Genomic DNA, 23,352 nt, shown 5'->3' on the forward strand with positions numbered 1-23,352 from the left:
CCAGGTTTTCACAGTCCCCACCACTCCCTCCTGCCTCCTCAACACAATGGCCACGTGGCAGGCACCGTTTCTCATTGTGATCACGCTGTTATCTGTCTCGCATCCAGCCCAGTTCATCCATTTACGTCACCTGTCTAGAGCTCCTTGGCATGAGTCTGCACCTCCTCCCCCATCTTTCAGAAAACCCAGTCTAAAAACTCATTTCTGTGAAGAGCTGCTCTGCATGAAGAAGGGTGGTTGACTGGGAGCTCTGTTCTCTTGGCCTCCCTCTACCGGGTACTATTTGTGAAACCCCTCTTTGAACCATAGTCTAGCAGGAAGCCAATGAATGTCTGCTCCAGTGTTGTCTGAGTCTGTGCAGGAAGGGCTCAGATTGCAGAAGGGTGAGCAGGCGGTGAATGGCACCCCCCAACCATTTCTTACCAGTCATCAGGGAAAACTGCTGAGACACACTGTGTGCTGAGAGCCAGCTCATCGGGAATCCTGATTCATGCCTGGATGGAAGGAGCCGTGGGCCACCTGCCTAGATATGTGGGATGTAGGATGGAGTGGTGACATAGTCCTGCTGGGACTACGGGTCTTTCAGGTGCCTTCAGGAGGCCCAAAGTCACCCATGAAATGTACAAGCAAGTAAATGGAGAACTCACTTACATGAGTCAGGAGGCTGGACTGGAGACAGCCAAGGAAGGAGCTGTGCTGCTTTATTCTGGTTCAGAGGGCTAATCAGGAGCAAGGATATGGTTCTTAAAAATGTACATCTCCACATTGGCAGGTGGGTTCTTTATCACTAGCACCACCTGGGGAACGCCCCCTCCCCCGCAAATTTTGAAGCTATGCTTATGTGCTTACATCTCCCGAAAGGAGAGGAAGTAATCAGCCTTGAAGGTAACAGTTTTCAGGTACTGTGTAGAGAAGATCTGGGGTTTGGCAGCAGTAGTCATAAATGAGTTGAACAGGCTCGTCATCACAAGACTTCCTAGTGGTAGATACCAGCTCAACTAAGGATCATGGCTTTCATAGCTTGCTTTTACTCTTGACGTTGTGGCTGGGAGTTTTTGTACCTGCAGTTTTTGCAGAGAACTGCCTATAGGGTTTATGTGGTTTGTGGCAGCTCTTGGAACCCAGTGTCACCATGGAAGCTTCCAGCGAGCCGTGGGGCTTGCCTCTGGCTGCCTTTATGTGACATACAAGACTTGGCAGTAGGTGTCACACCTGGGTTACCAGCTGCACAGAATGTGAGCTGGAGCCTGCCATGCTGAAGCTGGAAGTGACCGCTGCAGCTCTCATGCTGGAACAAGACAGGCGGCCCCTCCTATGCATGTGTGTGTCCCTGCATGGGGATGTCCCCTGCAAAGCCGCTCAGTGGTTTTCAGGCAGAGGTGCCTATAGCAGGAATAGCTGATCAAAATCTGCATTATCAGCTGAGCCATGGGAGATTGATTATAATAGTTTGTAACCTCAGTTGTGCTAAATTCTGCCAATATATTGGTCAGGCTGCATGAAAATCCTCCACAGATGGGTAACCGTTCCCTGCATACATGAGAAGGTGGAGAAAGGAATCACTCCCCTGGCCCAGACCTTTTTAAAGAGGAAGGCTCTGTCCCGGGAATGAAATCTTATTCTGCCATCTTCGGGGGTTAGGAGCGTGGCCGCAGGAAGTCGACAGCCTCACTTTCTCTGGGTTTTCACCTGTAAAATGGGAGTGACAACATGGATCTCACAGAGCTCTTGGAGGGTTAAGGGGGACCATGGACATAAAGCACGTGGATCAGTGCCTGGCTCATAGCAGGTGCTTCGTAAATAAGAGTCCCTCCCCTTTTCCCCAGATAAAGAATTGAGGGGCTTTCTTTGCCAATTTACAGATGGTATCTTGAAGTGGGCAGGTGTGTAGCTCTCGGCCCAGGCATTTTACAGACACATTTGGAAGAGAGGGTCCTGCCTGCAATCTTCTCGACAGCCTCCACAAAAAGGAAGCTGCATCAGGGGACATTGTCGGGGTCAGGGACAGGGGAATTGAGCGGGGCCTGTAGGGGCCATCTCTGGCTTTCTTTCCCATCACCCCATTGATTGTCTGGAACACTGGCCCCCGACAGTCTGAGCACTTGCCTTCCTGGTGTCGGGCGGCCTGGGGACAATGACACTTCCCAAAGTGGGTTCCCAGGATCACCATTTTTGAGAGATACTAAGAAATCTCATATTTCTACTTTTTTCTTTTATTTTTTTTGACTGCATATGGGATCTTAGTTCCCCGACTAGGGATTGAACCCATGCTCCCTGCATTGGCAGCGAAGACTAAATAATTAGACTGCCAGGAAGGTCCCTCATATTTTTTAAATGGGCTTCAGTTGCCAATTATATTTGAGAAGGTTGGGTTAGACAAAGCTAGATGGGTCTCTGGTCGAACTTCTCAGAGCCTTTTCTGTCCTCACACGAGTTGTTGGTCAGATGCTCATCCCAAACTGACGTGTTCCTAGAAGCCTTTGTCTCCTGGCGCCTCCAGCATCCCTGATGAGCACCTTGGAAAAGCCGTGGCCGGCTCAGAGGTCCTGCCTCAGTGCCTTCTGCAGGTGGGGGGCGGGTACTGAGTTGGCGTTTCCCACCTGTCTGGGTCCTGTCTCTGACTCCAGTATTTACAGGGAGTTATGGGAGCCACTCAGGAAGGCACTCCTTGTCCGTGCGGATACCCCAGAAATCACTCAGGAAGCCAGTCCCTTTCCCTGAGTAAACCCTGACCGGACAGATCTCAGCTGGTCGCTGGCCTCCCAGGGTTTGGAGCTGTCCTGGCTCTGCCTGTCACCACTTCTCTGTCACCCAGGGGCCCCAGCAGCCATCTGGCCCTCCTGCTCTGCCCGAGTCACCGCCAGAAAGCAGTCTGTCACCCTCCCTGCTCTCTGATGTGTCCACATCACTTAGACGTCACCTGTGACTCCCCCGGGGCCAGAGATGGGAGACCCTGGCCTGTTTGCCATCTGCTCCATCAGCTTCACCTCATGTGTGTGCCCACGTCCCACGCACACCCCACGGTGCCTGGGCCTCCACCCACCCTGGGCACTATTGGGGGGTCTCCTGGGGTCCCGAGGCGGTGTCAGGTAATTCAGGTGACCCTGAGAAGCTGGAAGTGTGTGGTTTGGGGTTCTGGAGCCCCTCACTGTGCTGATTCCCAAGCATAAAGCCTCAGGCACTCACCCAGCCCAGGGGCTGGGGCAGGTCCCACGTCCCTGGCCTCCGAGCCCCCCTCTCTGGCATGCCCCTGCTCTGGACCTGGTACTGACAGTCACCGTGGTTTTTTCCCTGCTCTCTCCCCTCCCCCACCCAGCAGAAAGTGCGTTCAGTCGGCGGGTGGAAGGCAAAGCACAGAACCACTTTGAAGAAACGAACAGCAGTTCCCAAAACTCCAGCGGTGAGTTGGTGAGCGGTGCGCCCCGGGACCGCCGTCCTGTGCTCTGGGTCTCTGTGGTCTGTGCTGGGCTGGCGTGTTGGGGGGAGGCTGGGGGCAGAGAAAGAAGGCAGCCAGGCAGAAGCAGAGGGTCCCTTTCTTCCAGGCACGCCCCTCTAGGTCCCAGGAGCATCTTGGGGACTATGGCTCCTCTTTGTTTTTCCATGGCGAGAGAAACTCCCCTGTCCCCGCAGCCTGTTATATTGCCTCAGATGGCCCCCTTTGAGCCATTGATGTTTATAGGGTGAGCGTTGCAGCCACTTTTTCCCCAGGAGAAGCAAAGTGGGTGCAGTAGACAGAGCTGTGGCCCAAGAGCCAGAGGCCCCATGTTCTGGTCCCTCTTTGGACCTGGGAACATCCAGAGGTTCCCTCCTAGCCCTTACCAGCCCAAGTAGGTTTGCCTGAGGTCGCCGGTGGTGTTTTGGCGCCCCCTGGTGGCTGCCTCTTGCCAGACCCTGACAGAGCCTTAGCACCTTAGAAGCAAGCGACCGTTAAGGCCACTGTCCCCAGACAGACGTGGGGCCAGCCTGGCAGAGCCATGAGAGATCACAATCAGCTTCTGTCCGAGAAAGGCACAGCAGGCTGGTCTGCACAGTGCCAGCCAAGGCAGAGTGTGAAAAGGACTCTATTCTGATACTTCCTTTACACTAAGGTAAGGCATCGCTCCCTTTCTTGCTCAGAGTTCTCACTCACCAGATTAGGTGTTGGCCTGTGCTCAGCACCCTTTTGAGCCCTGGCTGAGTATGGACAAGTGATGAACGCAACTTGACCGTGAGTCAGGGGCTTTGTGAAATATGCAGGAGCGCAGGCTTGCACACGGAGTCTTCCTCACAGTGACCGGAGCTCCAGCTGAGGCTTCACCCCAGCTCCACCATCTACAGCTGGTGGCTTGGGCTTTTGTTTCTCCTCTACTGTAGAGGGGAAATGGCACGCACAACCCTGTGGTGGGGGATCATTCAATGGGGGCCCTGCAGAGATACACATCCACATGGTACGCTGCTTGCCAGTTGGCGGTGGGGGGGGGGCGGGTAAGAGTCCGTGCCCGAGGCAGGCAGTGAGGTGTGCCGTGGGAGCCCCGAGAATGTTGACATGGTCCTTTAAACTAGAGAGAAAATCAGCTGTTCCAAACTGCTTCATCCTTTTGAAAACTGTAATCCCTCTCTGAAAGGTGGGCCTTGAAGAGACGGAGTGACTGATCCAGTCCATGCAGGGATGAGCAGCAGAGCCGGGACCAAAACCCCGGTCTCCTGCGAGCCTTTGCTGTCAGCCAGCCAGGCTATAGCCCCTGCCTCTCCTTCCATCAGAGTCCATGTTCAGAATTGGGATGGTGTGAAGCACCACTCCTGCTGGCAGCCACCATTTATTGAGCGCTTACTGTGTGCCCGGCACCTGTTCAGAGCTGTATGTGTCTTAACCTGTTTTAACCTTTAACCCTTGCCACCCAGCCAGCGAGGGTCAGTGCTACTGTTATCCCTGCTTTTCGGATGAGGAAATCAAGGCTCAGGAGAGATCGATTGTCACCCCGGGCCCCTAGCTTGTAAGTGGTATAGCCAGGATTCCCCGGGGTAGTCCGTCTGCCCCATTCTGCTGTCCCCTGCCCGTGAGGCTCCCTGACCTTACCACGAGGCATGGGGAGCTGCCAGCAGACAGATGGCAGGATGGAGACACACGAAGGGAAAGCGCAGTGCTCCCTTGGCTGCCCTGGTGTTTGGTATCAAACACGTCCACCCCGGGTGCCCAGACTAGAAGCCGTCCCAGCTCCCTGTCCTGAGATGGGCAGCCACATGTAGTATCTTCTCATGGTGTTCTGTGGGCTCACTGTGTGAGAGCTGGGGTGTCCTGGAAGGATGGCCCTGCCTAATCTCGCCCTACCCATGCCTAGTCCCACCCCAGACACCCGCTTCCCCCTTCTCTGAGAGCCCATCTGGCTCCCTGCTGCCCAAGAACAGAAATCGTGACAGTCAGCCCCGAGCACCAGAACTGGAAGAGACTTAGCTAAACTGTTTCTCTTTTGCAGAAACTGCAAGTCCCCTGATTTCCAACCCTTTCCCTCTCCTACAGAGTAAGTGAGGGTCCCATCGGGGGGCTGGAGAGGGCGAGACAGGGCAGGGAGTGAACTCAGCCGGCCACACACTCCGGACCCCTCCCAGGCAGACCCGGCAGCTGGTGGAGGCAGGGGAGGCCCAGCCCAGGTGGGTGGAGGAGTGTGGACAGCCTGCCTCTGCCGCCCCCAGCCCTGCAGAAACAAGGCCTCCCTTCCTGCCCAGGGCGGGCCTCACGCCGCCGCTCCCGAGCTGTCATCCTGCTCTTTCCCTTCCTCGTCCGCGTGCCAGGCACACAGAGGTGGAGAGACAGCAGGCCCCGGACACGAGCTCCTGAGTTTAGGCGCTCTCACAAGTCCCGCCCTCCGCCCTCTCCCCTGTCTCTCCCTGCCTCTCTGGCTCTTTGCTGTTTCTCCGCTGCTCACCCTCTCTCCTCCCTTCCCCGCTTCTGTGTCCTTCCCTCCTCGTCCGTCAGCTTGTCTAAGTTCCTTCATCCAGTCGTCCGCTCAGCACACTGAGCCGTCTGAGCGCCTCCCCCAGCCGAGAGCGAGAGGTAGGCTGTGGAACCGAGAAGGCGCGGTCTCTGCCCTGTGCTGCCCCCGCGCTCAGAGCAGTGCCTGGCACACAGTGAGCCCTCGATAAAGGCCCCGTGGCTGCACTCGACGGCCTGTTACCTGCCGTCTTCCTCTCTCCGTCGCTCCTTCCTCCCCAGCCTCTCCCTCACTAGCTAGTGACAGGGGAGCCCCGAGGGCACCACCCCCTGGGTGTCTGGGTGCCCAGCTCCAAAGCTGCCCACGGCCCCGCAGAAAGGCGTTGGCGTCCGTGCAGCCCTTCAAACGGCCGCTCTGTTTCTCCCCGCAGAGCCCTACACGTGCGGCGCCTGCGGGATCCAGTTCCAGTTCTACAACAACCTGCTGGAGCACATGCAGTCTCATGCGGGTAAGGACCCTGCGGCAGGTGCGGGCAGGCTGCTGCAGCCCCCTCCCCTTCCTTTCTCCCAGATCCCGCAGGAGGCAGGGCCAGCCTGGGGCCACGCTCCCAGGAGACAGTCACAGGACATGGGAGCCCCAGTCAGTCTGTTGTAACCCAGGGTAGTGTGGAGCTGAAGAAGCTTCCGGAAGCTGTGGCTTCTGCCTGGAGCCTGGAGGCCACATAGGAGCTGAGCAGGACAGAGATGTGGAGATGTGTGGTTTGAGGTCCAGGGGAGCGGAGGTGGGGAGGGCAGTGGAGAGGCTCAGCCCAGGGCAGCTTGGGGTGAAGCCTGTCGCGCGAAGCAGCTGTCATCAAACTTGAGGGTGCCTCAGTCTCTAGGAGGGCTGGTGGAAGCACGGGTTTCTAGGCTCCACCCTGAATTTCAGACTCGTGGGTCTGAGGTGGGGCCCGGACTTGCATTATTGGTAGTTCCTCATGCCACACATCCCCGGCTTGTCCAGGGGCCACGCTTTGAGAACCACTGATATAGAGGTAAAGAACCTGCCTGCAATGCAGGAGACCTAGGTTCAATCCCTGGGTCGGGAAGATGCCCTGGAGAAGGAAATGGCAGCTCCCTCCAGTACTCTTGTCTGAAGAATTGCGTGGACAGAGGAGCCTGGCGGGCCACAGTCCATGGGGTTGCAAAGAGTCGGATGTGGCTGATCAACTTTTACTTTCACTTCAGTGGCAAAGCTAGGAGTCTGCTGTCTGGACAACCTGTTTATCAGCTGTTTCTCATCTGCCCAGCTTACGGTGTCAGCTCCCTCACTAGACCATCCAGCCTCCCATCTTAGGTTTTTATCATAGTAGCACTGATTTTTGATCTAGTCAGGGGGACACTGTTCACTGTAACAAGTGAATCCCAAATCCTCGGTGGTTTGACAGAACCACTTAACGCCTCAGCCCCAGCACAGCCCGATGCCGCTGACCTTCCACGTGGCCACTCAGGCACCCAGGCTCCTTCCTTCGTGTGTCTCCGTCCTCCTCTGGGTCGCAGGGTCCTTTTTCTCTGACTGGCGGGCAGAGAGGGGGGCACCCTTCCTTCTTTTCCCTTTAGACCACAAACGACACCCAGATGCTCCAGTTCCAGGGGCATTCTGGGAAGCACGCCCAGAGCCCTGCCCAGGGGCAGCCCGACACTCCGCGGAGGGAGACGGGACTGTGAGGGAAGCAGTTCGCTGGCCCCAGCGCCCCTCCTTCAGGGCCACCCTCTGGAGGCCCTGGAGGGGCTGTGAGGAAAGCACTTGATGGCGGTTCAGTATCGGCCAAATGGAAGCTGAGCAGGAAGAAGATACGAGGCAGAGATGCAGTGTCTGTTAAGCTGCTGTTACTTCTACCTTCGCTGTTATTGTTAGCTATCTTCTCTCTCTCAGGGCTTCCCTAAGTGGGAAAAGACCCGCTAGTGGTAAAGAACCCGCCTGCTGATTCAGGAGACGGAGGAGACGCAAGTTCGATCCCTGGGTTGGGAAAATCCCCTGGAAGAGGGCATGGCAACCCACTCCAGTGTTCTTGCCTGGAAAATCCCTGTGGACACAGGAGCCTAGTGGGCCACAGTCCACAAAGAGTTGAACACAACTGACGCAACTTAGCATGCACGCTCATCCCTTGGGTTTATAAATCTTCTATATCGCCTTCCAGGTTGGGCTGACTGGCGCAGTGTTACAGGGCTAGATGCTCTTTAGACAGTGCTGTTCTGTTCGCATGACCTCTGTTCATCTGTTAACTTACTCAGCATGTATCTGTTGGGTACTGCCATATGGTTCAGTTCAGCTCAGTCGCTCAGTCGTGTCCGACTCTGTGACTCCATGAACCGCAGCACACCAGGCCTCCCTGTCCCTCACCAACTCCCGGGGTTCACTCAAACTCAAGCCCATTGAGTCGGTGATGCCATCCAGCCATCTCATCCTCTGTCGTCCGTTTCTCCTCCCGCCTTCAATCCTTTCCAGCATCAGGGTCTTTTTTCAAATGAGTCAGCTCTTCGCATCAGGTGGCCAAAGTATTGCAGTTTCAGCTTCAACATCAGTCCTTCTAATGAATATTCAGGACTGATTTCCTATGGGATGGGCTGGTTAGATCTCTTTTCAGAGCATCTAGCATCTGCTATACACTAGGTACTAATTCATATGGCTTTAGTTGGAGAGGGGAGATTATTTATTTCTAATGTACTCATCAGATCAGTACAAAGCAGGATTGGCTTCCATGACATGTGAGTTCCAACCCTCTCTAACCCATGGCTCTCCATACCACGTACCAAGCAGGAAACCTTGTCCTCCTCTCTGAGACTCCATCTCTAAAAGAAGGGCTCACAGATCTCAGCTGCCCTCTTCACACCAAGGTTCATCTCCACGTGTCTCTCGCCTCCAGCTTGCCTTTGCCATCAGCCATCCTGCAGCAGGGAGGGCCTTCAGAGCGTTTAGACTTGACCCTGGGCAACCAGTGGCCAAAATTGGAAGGCTGCTGGGGACCCCTGCCTGAGCACAGCACTTGGGTCCCTTGGGGCCGAGACCCCTATGACCCAGCCCCTGCTCACTCCTCTCCTGAGGCCCTCTGCCCCCCTGCCACCTCTGGAATGTGCTCAGTCGTAACTGTGACCCTCTGGGTTATAGCCCACCAGGCTCCTCTATCCGTGAGTGGGCTGCCACTTCGTCCTCCCGGGGATTGTCCCTAATCAGGGACTGAACCCGCGTCTCCTGCATCTCTTGCGCTGCTGTCGGATTTTTTACCACCGAGCCACCTGGGAAGCCTGCCACCTCTGGAAGCTGAGCTCTAATTAGGGAAGAGTCTGGGTGCCAGGGCTTCTCTGACCCTCAGGCAGTTGGGTGGAGGCCATTAACATGCAAATCAAGGATGCGCCTGTGGGGCCCCGCCTCCCCCAGGCATCCTAACTTGTTTTCCCCAAGAAGAGCTTTGGGCTGCTTTGTTCTGGTTCAGTGCCAGCAGAGAATGCCTCGCCGGCAATCCAGTGCAAAGCCAGGCTGAAGCCCAGCCAGGCTGAGTCGGAATTAAAGGATTGACTCCATAGAGAGAAATTAAGCGTCATGATCTGCGCAGTTCACAGGGCTGCTGATAAGGGGGATCAACCTCGAATAACACCAATCTCATTAAGAGGCTGCTGAATGGCACAGAGTAATTCCTGCTAATAAACTTCCTTTCTGTGCGGTAGGAAAACCTGCCTGGTCCCTGGTGACAGTTTAGGAGCAGGGTTTGGCAGCAGTGATACTGAAGGTAGCTAACACTTGGTGAGCAATTACTGTGTGTCGGGCCTGGTTATAGCATCAAGGCTCCTCAATAAGCTGGCTGGCATTATCGTCCCCATTATACAGATGAGGAAACTGAGGCTCAGAGAACGTAATCGCTGGCCCAGAGTTGCATGACTCATAAGAGTAATACCTAACATCGTTTGAGTTCTTACATATTAGCTCATTTGATCCTCAGAAATCCCTCTGAGTTAAGTGTTCCAATCAGCTCTCCTTTGGGATTCCCTGGGCTGGAAGAAGCACAAGCTGGAATCAAGATGGCCGGGAGAAATATCAATAACCTCAGATATGCGTATGACACCACCCTTATGGCAGAGAGTGAAGAGGAACTCAAAAGCCTCTTGATGAAAGTGAAAGAGGAGAGTGAAAAGGTTGGCTTGAAGCTCAACATTCAGAGAACAAAGATCATGGCATCTGGTCCCATCACTTTATGGGAAATAGATGGGGAAACAGTGGAAACAGTGTCAGACTTTATTTTTTTGGGCTCCAAAATCACTGCGGATGCTGATTGCAGCCATGAAATTAAAAGATGCTTACTCCTTGGAAGAAAAGTTATGACCAACCTAGATAGTATATTAAAAAGCAGAGTCATTACTTTGCCAACCAAGGTCCGTCTAGTCAAGGCTATGGTTTTTCCAGTGGTTATGTATGGATGTGAGAGTTGGACTGTGAAGAAAGCTGATCGCTGAAGAATTGATGCTTTTGAACTGTGGTGTTGGAGAAGACTCTTGAGAGTCTCTTGGACTGCTAGGAGATCCAACCAGTTCATTCTAAAGGATCTCAATCCTGGGTGTTCATTGGAAGGACTGATGCTAACGCTGAAACTGCAATACTTTGGCCACCTCATGTGAAGAGTTGACTCACTGGAAAAGACTCTGATGCTGGGAAAGGTTGGGGGCAGGAGGAGAAGGGGACGACCGAGAATGAGATGGCTGGATGGCATCACCGACTCTATGGACATGAATTTGGGTGAACTCCGGGAGTTGGTGATGGACAGGGAGGCCTGGCGTGCTGTGATTCATGGGTGGGGTCGCAAAGAGTCGGACACTACTGAGTGACTGAACTGAACTGAACTGAACTGGGCTTCCATGGTGGCTCAGAGGTTAAAGCGTCTGCCTGCAATATGGGAGACCTGAGTTCAATCCCTGGGCCGGGAAGATCCCCTGGAGAAGGAAATGGCAATCCACTCCAGTATTCTTGCCTGGAGAATCCCATGGACGGAGGAGCCTGATGGGCTACAGTCCACAAGGTCGCAAAGAGTCGGACACGACTGAGAGACTTCACTTTATAGACTATGGAAGCACATATTGTGGGCAGGAAAGTTTCAATTAAAAAATATTTATCAGGGACTTGCCTAGTGGCCCAGTGGTTAAGAATCCATACTTCCACTTCTGGGGACGCAGGTTTGATCCCTGGTTTGGGAACTAAGATTCCCCATGCTGTTCAGCACTTTAAAAAAAAAAAAAAGCACAATTTATCAATAAGAAAATTGTTAGCCCTGTCCAACAGTTAATGACTTAAATAATGATACAATATTTAATAAACATAAGCTATTCCCATAATGTTTTGCCTCTAGAATGCAATAGGTCATTCCCTCAACTGCTGTCAGTAGGGGAGATGCTCTGATTTTTAAAATTTTTCCAAGTTGCAGTGCTGTATTGCTTGTTCGTGATTAGAAGTGTACATTATGTGGTTCATTTTAGTATGCTGTTTCTGTGTTGTTTGTTTGTTTTTTCTTTTCATGAAATGTGTGAATTATAAAATGACTAAGTGAGCGACTGAACTAATTAACTAACTAACTAACTTGCCCAAGACTCTGCAACCACTGAATCAGACTATGATTCTGACCCTCTCATGAACTCAACAGCCAGGTGCCCTCTTCAGCAGGGTGGTTGGAGTGGAGGATTAGGGATGAGGGAAGCCTCTCAGAGGTCATCCCTTCTAGCCTCTTTTCAGCTAAGTATGGCCTGGGGACTTGCCTAGGAGGCAAATATATTGGCAACTCAGAGTGGTAGGATGTGCAAATGGCCACACTGAACTTCTGGTCCCTTTGAGGGATTACCTAATCAGCTTTCTGAGTGTCAGTCTTCTCCTCTGTGAATTGGGTTCATCACCATTCTCCATAGCCTGGGTGAGGGTTCTGGAGATGATGCATGTAAAATATTGAGGACTGTGGCACGTTCTAAAATAAGACCGTAGAATACAAATTTTTCCTTTTCCATCCGCTGCTGGAAACAGCTGCTTTCTCCTTCCTGCAACTGGTCCCTCCCTGGGAGTCATTCTTATTCCAGCTTTGTGTCCAGTCCTTTGCAGATGTGTATATCTGTTCGTGTGTGAACATGTGTATCTGTGATACATGGGAATAGCCACACTGAATAAACCTTGTTTCCGGCTCAAACTATAAATCAGACCATTCACAGAGCATTTACTGAGTGCCTCACCCATTCAGCAGCATTATCTATGAGATAAGGAGAAAAAAAAGGGTTTTTTTAATCAACCACACTAGACATAGTTATCAAATTTGAGGGTGAGTAATCTCGATTCCAAGGCTTGCAGAAAGGCAGAGAATGAGGGAACCACCCTGCATCCATAATCTCACTACTCAAAGCTAACCACTGTTCCTCTTTTAATGGTTTCTTTCCAGTCTATTTTAAAATCAGATTTATTTATAATTTATATAAATAAGATTCACCAGTTTTAAGAGTTCTGTTTGATAGGTTTTGATAAATGTATAGTCATTTAACCACCATCATAAGCACAATGTATAATGTTACCATTGACCCAAAAAGTTCCCTTTGCAGCAAGCCCCTTTCCCAGACCCCCATGCTGGCAACCACTGTCTGCTTTCTTTTGTTATACTTTCTAGAATTTTGTGTGCATGAGTTCATTGTTGCTTCATTTATGTCCGACTCTGTTGGACCCTATGGACTGTAGCCCACCAGGCTCCTCTGTCCATGGGGTTCTCCAAGCAAGAATACTGGAGTGGATTGCCATTTCCTCTTCCAGGGTAGTCTTCCTGACCCAGGGATCGAACCCGTGTCTTCTGAGTCTTCTGCATTGGCAAACAGTTTACCACTAGTGCCATTTGGGAAGCCTGCAATTTTGTATAAATAGCTTATGTATTTAGTCTCTTGTGTCTGACTTGGGTGTCTGACTTCTTTCACCTAGCATACTTTTGAGACTCATTCATATTCTATGATACTAGTCTTTTAATTTCTGAGTAGTATTTTATTGTCTGGATATACCACAGTTTGTTTACCTGTTCCCAGGCTTCCCTGGTAGCTCAGAGGTTAAAGCGTCTGCCTGCAATGTGGGAGACCTGGGTTTGATCCCTGGGTCGGGAAGATACCTTGGAGAAGGAAATGGCAACCCACTTCAGTATTCTTGCCTGGAGAATCCCATGGACGTAGGAGCCTGGTGGGCTACAGTCCACGGGGTCGCAAAGAGTTGGACACGACTGAGCGACTTCACTTCACTTCCCCCAGCTGATGGACTTTTAGGCTGTCTCCAGTTTGGAGCTATTATGAATAAAGCTGCTGTGAATGTCCAAGTGCAAGTCCCTGTGTAGACATGTTTTAAACTACTACATAGATACCTAGCAGTGGAAATTCTGGGTCATACAGTCTGCAGTTTACCTTTTGAAGAGCTGCCCCTGTTTACTAAAGTGTCTGCAGCATTTTCACATTGCCACCAACAGTGTATGAGGGGTCCAACTTCTCCACATCCTTGGTAACGCTTGTTATTATCTGACTGGTTATAGCCATTCTAATGCATTAAGTCAGGGCTCCCCAACCTCTAGCATCTAATGCCTGGTGATCTGAGGTGGAGCTGATATATATAATAATAATAATAGAAATAAAATGCACAGTAAATGCAGTGTGCTTGAATCCTCCTGAAACCGTGTCCCCACCCCAGTCCTTGGAAAAATTGTCTTCTATGAAACTGATCCTTGGTGCCAAAAAGCTTGGGCACTGCTACATTAACTGAGAGGTTTCCCCAGTGGCTCAGTGGTAAAGAATCCGCTTGCAGTGCAGGAGCCAAAGGAGATGTGGGTTCAATCCCTGGGTTGAGAAGATGCCCTGGAGGAGGGCATGGCAACCCATTCCAGTATTCTTGTCTGGAGAATCCCGTAGACAGACGATCCTGGCGGGCTACAATCCATAGGGTCACAGAGAGTCAGACACGACTGAAGCGACTTAACACACACACACACATTAACTGATGTCTCATTGTTGTTTTAATCTGTGTATTATTGTTGTTGTTCGGTCGCTCGGTTGTGTCTGGCTCTTTGCAGCTCCATGGACTGCAACACACCAGGCTTCCCTGACATTCACTGTCTCCCGGAGCTTGTTCAAACTCACATGCATTGAGTCGGTGATGCCATCCAGCCATCTCATCCTCTGTCGCCTTCTCCTCCTCCTGTCTTCAATCTTTCCCAGCGTTGGGGTCTTTTCTAATGAGTAGGCTCTTCACATCAGATATCCAAAGTGTAGGAGCTTCCAGTGGATTGAAGCTTCCACTTTCATTCTAGTCCTTCCAATGAATATTCTGGATTGCTTTTCTTTAGGATTGACTAGTTTGAGCTCCTTGCAGTCCAGGGGACTCTCAAGACTCTTCTGTAATACCACAGTTCAAAAGCACCAATTCTTTGGTGCTCAACTTTCTTCATGGTCCCACTCTCACATCCATACATGAGTACTGGAAAAATTATAGCTTTGACTATAGGGATCTTTGATGGCAAAGTAATGTCTTTACTTTTTAATATGCTGTCTATTTTTGTTATAGCTTTTCTTCCAAGGAGCAAGCATCTTTTAATTTCATGGCTGCAGTTACCATCTGCAGTGATTTTGGAGCCCAAGAAAATAAAGTCTGTCACTGTTTCCATTGTTTCCCCATCTATTTGCCTTGAAGTCATGGGACCAGATGCCATGATCTTAGTTTTTTGAATGTTGAGTTTTAAGCCAGCTTTTTCATTCTCCTCTTTTACCTTCATGAAGAGGCTCTTTAGTTCCTCTTCTCTTTCTTCCATAAGGGTGATATCATCTGCATATCTGAGGTTATTGATATTTCTCCCGGCAATCTTGATTCCAGTTTGTGCTCCATCCATCCCAGAATTTCACATGATATACTCTGCATAGAAGTTAAATAAGCAGGGTGACAGTATACAGACTGGGCGTATTCCTTTCCCAATTTGGAGCCAGTCCATTGTTTCATGTCCAGTTCTAACTGTTGGCTTCTTGACCTGCATACAGATTTCTCAGGAGGCAGGTAAGGTGGTCTGGTATTCCCATCTGTTTAAGAATTTTCCAGTTTGCTGTGATTCACACAGTCAAAGGCTTTAGCGTAGTCCATGAACAGAAGTAGATGTTTTTTGGAGTTCTCTTTCTTTTTCTGTGATCCAACAGATGTTGGCAGTTTGATCTCCAGTTCCTCTGCCTTTTCTAAATCCAGCTTGAACATCTGGAAGTTCACAGTTCATGTATTGCTGAAGCCTGGCTTGGAGAATTTTGAGCATTACTTCGCTAGCACGTGAGATGCATGCAATTGTGCGGTAGTTTGAGCATTCTCTGGCATTGCCTTTCTTTGGGATTGGAATGAAGACTGACCTTTTCCAGTCCTGTGGCCACTGCTGAGTTTTCCAAGTTTGCTGGCATATTGAGTGCAGCAGTTTCACAGCATCATGTTTTAGGATTTGAAATAGCTCAGCTGGAATTCTGTCTCCTCCACTAGCTCTGTTTATAGTGATGCTTCCTAAGGGCTCACTTGACTTCACACTCTAGGATATCTGGCTCTAGGTCAGTGATCACACCATCTTGGTTATCTGGGTCATGAAGATCTTTTTTGTATTATTCTTCTGTGTATTCTTGCCACCTTTTCTTGGTATCTTCTGCTTCTGTTAGGTCCAAACCATTTGTCCTTTATTGAGCCCATCTTTGCATAAAATGTTCCCTTGGTATCTCTAATTTTCTTGAAGATATCTCTGATCTTTCCCATTCTGTTGTTTTCCTCTATTTCTTTGCATTGATCACTGAAGAAGTCTTTCTTATCCTTCCTTGCTATTCTTTGGAAATCTGCATTCAGATGGGTGTATCTTTCCTTTTCTGTGTATTCCTGATGACAAAGAATGTTTAACATCTTTTTATGTGCTTATTGGCCATTTAAGTATCTCCTTTGGAGAAATGTCAGTTCAAATCCTTTGCCCATTTTTTAATTGGGTGTTTTGGGGGTTTTTCATTACTGAGTTGTAAGAGATCTTTTTATCTCTATAGAGACATAAGGCCTCTATAGATAGATGATTTGCAAATAACTTCTCCTATTCTGTAGGTTGTCTTTTCACTTTCTTGATGCTGTCTTTTGAAGCACAAAACTTTTTGATGAAGACTTTTTTTCATTGTTTGTGCTTTTGATGTCATGTGTAAGAAATCATTGCTTGATCGAGGGTCACAGAGACTTAACTCCTGTTTTCTTGTAAGAGTTTTCTAGTTTTAGCTCTTAGATTTAGGCCCATTTTCCATTTTGTGTTAATTTTTGTACGTGGTATGTGGTAGGGGTCAAACTTCATTCTTTTGCGTGTGGGTATCCAGTTGTCCCAGCTCAATTTTTTGAAAAGGCTATTTGTTTCCCTGTTTCATTGTCCTGGCACCCTTGTCGAAAATCAGTTGACTGAAAATTTGAGGGTTTATTTTTGGATTCTGAATTCTGTTTCATTGGTCTGTATATCTATTTGTGTGCCAGTGCCACATTGTCTGGATTACCATGGCTTTATCATAGCTTAAAAATCAGAAAGTCTAAGCTCTCCAGCTTTGTTCATTTTCAAGAGTGCTTGGCTCTTCTGCATAAACTTTAGGATCAACTTGTCAATATCTTAAAAAAAAAAGACAGCAGGACTTTTGATAGGGATTGGGTTGAAGCTGGATCAATTTAGGGAGTATTGCCATTTTAACAATATTGTCTTCTAATCTATGAAAATGGAATGTCTTTTCGTTTATTTAAGCCTTCTTTGAATTTTTCAAACATATTTTTAGTTTTAAGTGTGCAATCTTATACTTATTTTATAATTTATTCCTAAGTATTTTACTCTTTTAAAAGCTATTGTAAATGGAATTATTTCCTTAATTTAATTTTTGGAGTGTTCATTGCTAACGTACAGAAGTATAATTTCTTTAATATGTTGATCTTGTATCTTGAAATCTTGCTGAACTTATTTACAAGTTCTGATAGTTGTGTGTGTGTCTGTGTTTTCTATAGGATTTTCTATACACACAGTGATGTAGTCTGTTATCTATAAATAGAGATTATTTTACTTCTTCCATTCATCTGGATGCCCTTTCTGTTTTTCTTTCTTTCTTTTTTTCTAATCGCCCTGACTGGAACCTCCAATGCATGTTGAATAAAAGAGAGAGAGTGTTCACTTTTACCTGTCCTGATCGTAAGAGGAAAATTTTTAATGTTTAACCATTAAGTATAATGTTAGCAGTGGGTTTTTCGTAGATGCCCTTTATCAGGTTGAAAAATTCCTTTCAATTCCTAGTTTGTTGAGTGTTTTTATCATGAAAGAGTATTGAAGTAAAGTGAAGTCGCTCACTTCACTTTACTTGTGTCCAACTCTTTGCGACCCCATGGACTATAGTCTACCAGGCTCCTCCATCCATGGGATTTTCCAGGCAAGAGTACTGGAGTGAGTTGCCATTTCCTTCTCCAGGGTTTCTTCCCAACCCAGAGATTGAACCCCGGTCTCCCGCATTGTAGGCAGACGCTTTACCATCTGAGCCACCAGGGAAGAGTACTGAATTTTGTCAAATAATTTTTCAGCATCAATTAAAACGATCAGGTAGTTTTCATCCTTTATTCTATTAATATAGTATTAATATAGTATTGTTGAACTGACTTGTATTCCTGGAATAAATGCTGCTTGGTCATAGGGTATAACCTGTTGTATGTGTTGTTGGATTTGGTTAGCTGTATTTTATTGAGGATGTTTGTATCTATATTCAAAAGGCATAGTGGACTATAGTTTCTTTTCTTGTGACTTCTTAGTCTGGATTTGGTATCAGAATAATACCTGCCTCATAGAATGAATTGAGAAGTGTTCTCTCCTATTTTCTGAAGAATTTGTGAAAAGTTCTTTAACATATGATAAAATTCACCAATGAAGTCATCTAAGCCTGGACTTCCCTTCGCTTTTCTTTCTTGTGGTCAGTACTTTGATTACTAATTCAGTTTCTGTATAGATATATCCAGATTTTCTGCTGCTTTAATCGGTTTTCATACTTTATGTTTTCTAGGAACTTGTCTGTTTCATCCAGGTTGTCTAATTGGTTGGAATACTACTGTTCATAGTATTTCCTTATAAATAATCCTTTTTATTTCTATCAGATCAGTAAACTTAAGGGTTTTTTTAGATGTCCTTTATCAAGTTGAAAAAGTTTCCTTCTCTTCCTAGTTTGCTGAGATTTTGTATCATGGCTGGGTATTGGATTTTATCGCATTTATACTGCATTTTATCTATGGAGATAAAATGAGTTTTCTTATTTTTTTTCCCTCTTAGTATAGGAAATACACTGATTGGTTTTCTTTTATTAACTATCCCATTTCTGCAGTTAACTTTGCTTATTCATGATGTGCTATTATTTTTATTTTTTGTTTTATCCCGCATGGCTTGTGGGCTGTTAGTTCCCAAACCAGGGATTGAGCCCAGGGCACAGCAGTGAAAGTTCTGAGTCAACTTCTGGACCAGCAGGGAACTCCCATGATCTGGTATTATTTTTATGTATTGCTATATTTGCTAATATTTTGTTAAGCACTTTGGGTATATGTTGAGGGATATTGGTGTGTAGTTTCTTTTCTTTAAAAATTATTTTTGTCCTTATTTGCCAGCACCTGGTCTTGGTTGAGGCAAACAGGATCTTCCAGCAGGATTTTGTAGTTGAGGCATGCAGACTCTCAGTTGCAGCAAGTAGAATCTAGTTCCTTGAATCGAGATTGAACCTGGGGTCCCCCTGCACTGGGCGTGTGGAGTCTTAGCCACTGGACCACCAGGGAAGTCCCTGTACTTTCTTATAGTTTTTTCTTTAGTTTTGGATTGAGGTAATGACAGCCTTGTAAAATGAATTGGGAAATGATCTTTCCTATTTTGATTCTTGGGAGAATTTGTTTGGAATCTGTATTATTCCTTCCTTAAATATTTGGTCAAACTTTGCAGTCAACTCATGCGGGAATTTTCTTTATGGGAAATTATGTGAGCTATGATCTGAATTTCTTAATAATTACAGAACTTGAGATATTTAGTTACCTATTTCTTCCGAAGTGAACTTACTTTATATTTTTAGGTGTTTTTTTTTTTTGCCTCACTTAAATGGTTGACTTTATTGGCATAAAGTTGTTCATAGTCATTTTTTAAATATTTATTTGTTTGGCTGCATCAGGCCGTAGTCGCAGCCCGCGGGCTCTCTAGTTGTGTGCAGTCTCCAGAGTACTAGAGCTCAGTCGTTACAGCGTGCGGGGCTTCTCTAGGTGCAGTGCTTGGGCTTAGTCGCCCCATCGCGTGTGGGATCTTATTTTCCGGTCAGGGATCAGACCTGTGTCCCCTGCATGAGAAGGTGGACTCTTAGCGCCTGGACCACCGGGGAAGTCCCATAACCGTGTCCCCATTAATGCCTTTAGTACATGCGGCATCTGAAGTGACGTCCCCTTCTTTGATTCCTACTAATAATTTGCATTCCTCTCTTTTCCTTTTTTAATCTTTCTTATTAGAGGGTTATCAATTTTACTGATTTCTGCCAAGAATTAGCTTTTAGTTTGATTTCTGTTGTGTTTATCCGTTTTCTGTTTCACTCATTTCTGCTTTTATCTGTATTATCTCCTTCTGTTTATGTTAGACTCAACTCACTCTTTAAACTTAGTCTTTAGATCTCTTAGTGTGGAAGCTTCGTGACACCGATTTTAAACCTTTATTCTTTTCTAATAAAACTTTTAATGTTACAAATAACATTCATTTAGATATATCTACAAATTTTGAAATCTGAGATCTGCATGTTTTAGTATTTAGTTCAAAGCATTTTCTGACCTCCCTAATATTTCTTTGACTTCTGAGTGTGATGTTTAGTATTCAAATAGTTGAAATATTTCCAAATATCTTTTTGTTATTGATTTCCAACTTAATTCAGTTGTGGCCAGAGACTATATGATCTACCTCCTCTGTCCGGGAACCCAGTTGTGTGTATATCGGACTGCTTGATGCTGTCCGCTCTCTGCTCGTCTGTACTCAGTCTTCTTCTTTTCTCCCGACAGTAACAGGTACTGAGACAAGAGAGTTTGAAATTTCCAGTTGTAGGTTTTGTTTGTCTGTTTCTTGTCCAGTTTTCTTAGCTTTTGCTTCATGTAATTTTGATGCTCTGTTACCACTTGCATGCAACATAGGATCGTTAGGTATTCTTGGTGATTTGACTTCTTTATCATTATGCAAGGCCTCTCGTTACCCCTGGTCACATTTCTTGTTCTGAGGTCTGTTTTTTCTGTAATACTACCACACGCATCTTCTGCCTTCTCTTCATTACTATTTGTGGAGTATACCTTTATTTAACCTTTTACTTTCAACTTATTCATGTCTTTATATTTAAATAGATTTCTTATAGATCTCATAGAGTGGATTCTTGGGGTTTTTAAGTACGACATTCTCTTAATTTGGAATGTGGAGACCATATCATTTACATTTAATGTGATTTCAGTATTACTGGGTTTAAATCTACCATTTTCCTGTTTGTTTACTGTTTCATTTGTTCTTTCTTCCTTTTTCTCTAATTTTTTTACCTTATTTTAGACTGAGAATTTTTTATGATTCCATTTTTATCTCTGCAGTGGATTTATTAACTGTAATTCTTTGGGTGTTTTTAATGATTTATTTCAGTTTTACACTATACATTTCTAACTTATTAAGTCTTCCTTCAAAGGATATTAGCCCCCTTTGTATATTGTGTGAAAAACTTTCAACAAAATCTTCTATATCATCTTCCTAATCTTTCTATTATTGTTGCCATACAGTTTATTACTACATGTAATTACCATAATTCATTGTTACTATTTTCTAATGAGCAGTCAGTTACCTTGTTAAAGAGACTAAAAATGAGGGAAAACATCTTTTATATTCATATGTATACAGTTCCCAGTACTCTTCTTTTCTTTCTGTAGATCCAGATTCTTATCTGTTGTCATTTTTTTTTTTTATACCTAAAGAACTTCCTTTCCGTTCCGTTCTGTCGCTCAGTCGTGTCCGACTCTTTGTGACCCCGTGGACTGTAGCCTACCAGGCTTCTCCGTCCATGGGATTCTCCAGGCAAGAATACTGGAGTGGGTTACCGTTTCCTTCTCCAGGGGATCTTCCCGACTTCCTTTAGCATTTCTTATAGTTGCAGGTCTGGGTTTTTTTCCCCTTATTTGTTTCCATTTGTGAAAGATAGTATCACTGGATTTAGAGTTTTATTATTTTATTTTTAAAATACTTTTGTAGTTTTTTTAATTGAATTATAATTGATTTATAATGTTACACTATTTTCAGGTGTAGAGAATAGGGATTCAGTTATACATACATACATATTTATTTTTTAGATTCTTTTCCCTTATAGGTTATTATACAATATTAAATATAATTACCTGTGTTATACAGTGGGTTTTTGTTGTTTATCTGCTTTACATATATTCGTGTTTATATGTTAATCTCAAACTCATAATTTATCCCTCCTTCCTTTTTCCCTTTGGTAACCATAAGTTTGTTTTATATGTCGTGGGTCTATTTCTGTTTTGCATATAAGTTTATTTGTATCCTTTTGTTTTTAGATTCCACATGTAAGCAACATCATATGGTATTTGTCATTGTCTAGGTTACTTCACTTGGTATGATCATTTCTAGGGCCTTCCGTGTTGCTGCAAATGGCATTATTTCATTTATTTAATATTTATTTATTTGGCTGTACAGAGTCTAAGTTGAGGCATGTGGGATCTAGTTCCCTGAGCAAGGATTGAATTTGACCTCCCTCCATCAGGAGCATGGAGTCTTAGCCACTGGACCACAGGAAGTCCCTCGTTCTTTTTTATAACTGAGTAATATCCCATTGAATAAATATAATTTATATCAATTGCATTATGATATTTTCTTTATCCATTCATCTAGGGCAGCCCTTAGAATTCTAGATTGACATTCTCCTCTAACTGTATTCTGTTGCCTGCTGGGTCTGTTGTTATTCTTGTTTTTATTCACCTGTACTTAATTTTTCCTCTTCTCTGACTGTTGCCGTCATTGGTTTTCAACAATTTTATTATGATACTGTGCCTTGGTGGTGTTTTCTTTGAGTTAGTTGAGTTTTTAGAACTTGATTTTATGGTTTTCATCTAATTTGGAAAAATTCTGGCCATTTCTTCAAATATTTTTTCTGCCTCACCCCCTTTTCCTGGGACTCCAATTATATGTGTGTTAACCTGCTTAATATTGTCCATACTTCATTTATTTCCAGCCTTTCACCCGGTCTGGTTTTCATTGGATATTTTTTTCGCTGTGTCTCCAGCTTCACTTGTTTTCTTCTGTGGCATCTAATTACTTTTTACCCCATGCAGTGTATTTTTCCTGTACACTTAGTTTTATATTTAGAAGTTCTACTTGAGTGTAGTTTGCTCTTTTTTATATCTCCCATTTCTCTCCTTAGGATATTCATGTTTCCCTTCATATCTTGAGCGTATTTATGATGTTTACAACTGCTGTTGTAAGATTCTTATTGGCTAAATATATCATCTGTGTCCTTCCTAGGTCTGTGTTTCTGTTGATTAGGTTTTGTTTTTTTTCTGGTTATAGGTCCTATTTGCCTACTGTTTTGATTGTCCGGTACTGATTAGATGAATGACATTGTGAATTTCATATTGTTAGGTGCTAGTTTTTTTATTTTTTAGAGAGCATTAACCTTGGCTTACAGTTTGTTAACTGGACTCACTTTAACACATTTGAGGTTAAAATATATCAGGGCAGGTCTAGGGCAGCGCTTAATCCGTGGCTCATTTAGCTGCATAATAAGGGGACTGTCCAGGGCTTCTCAGGAGGCAGTAATGGTGAAGAAGCCGCCTGCTGATGCAGGAGGCATAAGAGACATGGGTCCAGTTCCTGGGTTAGGAAGATCCCCTGGAGGAGGGCATGGCAACGCACTCCAGTATTCTTGCCTGGAAAGTTCCATGGACAAAGGAGCTGACTGAAGTGACGTGGCATATACGCACGCATACACGGGGACTGTCCAATTTCTCGTGCATTGAAGTTGGTCTCTCCGTTCTGGTTGAGGGAGCGCAGGTGACTTCCCCAATGGGGTAGCCCTAGGAATTATCATCCTACTGCATTTTAGTGATTCTTCCCCTATTCCTGTGGAATTTGGTCCTATGTATTGGGCTTCCCAGGTGGCTCAGTGGTAAAGAATTCACCTGTCAGTGCAGGAGATGCAGGTTTGATCCCTGGTCAGGAAGATCCCCTGGAGAAGGAAATTGCAACCCACTCCAATATTCTTGCCAGGGAAATCCCATGGACAGAAAAGCCTGGCAGGTGACAGTCCGTCTACACAGCAATAGGCAGATAGTTTCATCAAAGATTTCAGGGAACCCCTACAATCTCCAGAGC

General features: G+C 46.2%; 1 protein-coding gene across 16 annotated transcripts in view; it reads left to right on the forward strand.

Annotated features, from left to right (window-relative positions):
* The window catches only part of ZNF618 (zinc finger protein 618), a 212,010-nt gene that overhangs the window by 178,300 nt on the left and 10,358 nt on the right, over positions 1–23,352 (forward strand). For 8 of the 16 annotated variants that reach the window (XM_055427638.2, XM_055427645.2, XM_055427642.2 and 5 more), the window contains 3 exons: positions 3,317–3,400; positions 5,454–5,498; positions 6,340–6,417. In XM_055427638.2, coding sequence (XP_055283613.1) covers positions 3,317–3,400; positions 5,454–5,498; positions 6,340–6,417 — 207 coding nt within the window. The remainder of the gene's footprint in view (positions 1–3,316; positions 3,401–5,453; positions 5,499–6,339; positions 6,418–23,352) is intronic. The other 8 variants (XM_055427641.2, XM_055427654.2, XM_055427659.2 and 5 more) reach the window with 3 other exon arrangements.

Source organism: Moschus berezovskii, chromosome 7 (genome assembly GCF_049115385.1).
Source record: "Moschus berezovskii isolate FMDL1 chromosome 7, NW_MosBer_1.0, whole genome shotgun sequence".
NCBI lineage: Eukaryota > Metazoa > Chordata > Mammalia > Artiodactyla > Moschidae > Moschus > Moschus berezovskii.